General features: G+C 46.3%; 1 protein-coding gene across 3 annotated transcripts in view; it reads right to left on the bottom strand.

The window, feature by feature from the left end:
* The window catches only part of SLX4 (SLX4 structure-specific endonuclease subunit), a 23904-nt gene that overhangs the window by 17471 nt on the left and 4257 nt on the right, over positions 1 to 2176 (bottom strand). For all 3 annotated transcript variants that reach the window (XM_023513849.1, XM_023513850.1, XM_023513848.1), the window contains 2 exons: positions 1227 to 1416; positions 154 to 366 (listed from right to left, as the gene is read on the bottom strand). In XM_023513849.1, the coding sequence (XP_023369617.1) occupies positions 154 to 366; positions 1227 to 1416 (403 nt within the window). The remainder of the gene's footprint in view (positions 1 to 153; positions 367 to 1226; positions 1417 to 2176) is intronic.

A 2176-nucleotide genomic window follows, 5' to 3' on the forward strand; every position in this document is an offset into this window, starting at 1 on the left:
CAGGCCCGGGCTGGATTCGAACCCACCACCCTAGGTGTATGTGGCTGGTGGCTGGTGCCTTAGCCACTTGAGCCACAGGCGCCGAGCCAGTATTTTCTTTTTTTAAACAAACACCACTACTTGGCTTATTTTCTTCCTTTTCTTTTGACTTACCTAGATGCTGGTGGACTGCCGGCCCCCTCAGGCTGAGCTGTCTGCAATCGCACAGCCTGCAGCAAGAGCTGGGGGCCAACTTCCATCTTCACTGCACATTGTTTCAAGTGACTGATTCTGCTCTTTAAGGTGAGAAATGGTTTGCCACAAATCGGGCATTCAGGGATCTGAGGAATGGAAGGTCTCAGTGCCTTTTCAGCCTCATCCAAGCACCTAGAGGAAAACGGTAAATACAGAAGAACCACACTGGCCAGTAATGGGGGTTGTTGCAGATGTTGAACCATGTCAAGAGGACATGCTTTGGCCAAAGCATGTTCCCCCAAAGCCAATCCCCTCCCCACAGCCTACACAGCTCCCAGCAGTCAGCCTCCAGACATGAAGTATCTGTTAGCAAAGTTAGCTAAGAAAGCAAGGATACATTAAGAGTTGCCTTATGACCCAGAAATTCTACTCCTGAGTATATACCCCAAAGAACTGAAAACAAGTACTCAAACAAATACATGAAACACACATGCACAGCAACTTCATTCACAATACCCTAAAGGTGGACACAATCCACAGTCTATCAGTGGCTGAAATGATAAACAAACTATGGGTTATCCATACAATGAGATGTTGCTCAGCCATAAAAAGGGATGAAGTCCTGATATAGACTATGACATGGATGAACCTTGAAAACATTGTTAAGTGAAAGAAATCAGACAAAGGCCAAGCATTGATTCCACTTGCACGAAGCATGCAGAATAGGCAAATCCATACAGAAAGTTGGTTAGCGGTTGCCAGGGGAGGATGGAGACAAGTAGAAGTGACTGCTAGTGAGTATGGGGTTTCTTTTAGGGGTGATGGAAATAATCCAAGATTGTGGTGATGGTTGCACAACTCTGTGAATATACCAAAAGCCATTGAATTATACACTTTAAATGGGTAAATGCATGGTATGTGAATTATATCTTAATAGGGTTACTTTTAAAAAAGGGTAGGTTGACAAGAAAATTGAGGTGCTATCATCATAGTAAGGAGTTTCAGGATTTGGTGGCATGCATGGGAGGGACCCTGGTCCAAACTGTTCCCACCTGTTCACATGCTGCTCTCTCCGGGCCACGTTCATGGCTGAGAGGTCCTTCTGACAGATTTGGCAGAAGAACAACCCCTTTTCCTCCAGGCTATCACTGTGTGCAGATGCTCCTCCCTGTGCAAACTCTTGCTGCAGGGCCAAGGCCACTGCAGCATCGCTGTCTGTGGCCGGGAGCCCAGACCCATATCCTGCAGAGAAGCACCAAAGGACCATGAGGATAAACCCTAAAGACAAGCTCACTCTCAAACCTCTGCACTGTACATGGGCTCCAGGCTGAGCATTAAGAGACTAGTACCCATCCCCATGCTGCCTGGTGACACAAGCACTAAATGGGGCCCAGGAACAGCACTTCCCAAACTTAGCATTCAGGTCACTGGGGAAGCTTGTCAAAATGCAAATCCAGATGCAGGGGGCCCAGCTGAAGCCTGAGACACTGCATTTCCAACAGCTCCCAGGCATGGCAATGCTAGTAGTTCAGGACCACTCTTTGAGTATCAAGAACCTGAAGAACTTGCCTTTTGTTTTCCTCATTTCTGCTGAAGTTGGCTACCTCAGGCATTGCAGGCCTTCACCAGGCCCCTATTCCAACAAATCTAGCTTTTCTCATCAAAGCTTAACCTTTCACAATGCTGACCTTTTACTGCCCATTACAGAATTAAGCAGAGTGAAATGCCTTTGGCAATTAAAAGGTAACATCTCTTACTTAACATCAGACCGAGGGAGGGAAGGATGCTAGTCTTGAGATGGCTTCCAAGGTGGGCTCTCTGATATTGCTGGAGCAGAACCTTGGCACTCACAAAAGATATGCCCTGAGAACTTCATAAGCCCCAAGTTTTTTAATATTACTATAGGCTACCATGCCTGCCACTGACATCAGAAAAGCAACACACCTTCATTTTGGTGTCCTGTTTTGCTTTTTAACAAACAAATGCTCTCTTTCTGAGCATT

The sequence above is a fragment of the Otolemur garnettii genome, unplaced genomic scaffold (genome assembly GCF_000181295.1).
Source record: "Otolemur garnettii isolate 467f Iridium unplaced genomic scaffold, OtoGar3 scaffold00044, whole genome shotgun sequence".
Taxonomy (NCBI): domain Eukaryota; kingdom Metazoa; phylum Chordata; class Mammalia; order Primates; family Galagidae; genus Otolemur; species Otolemur garnettii.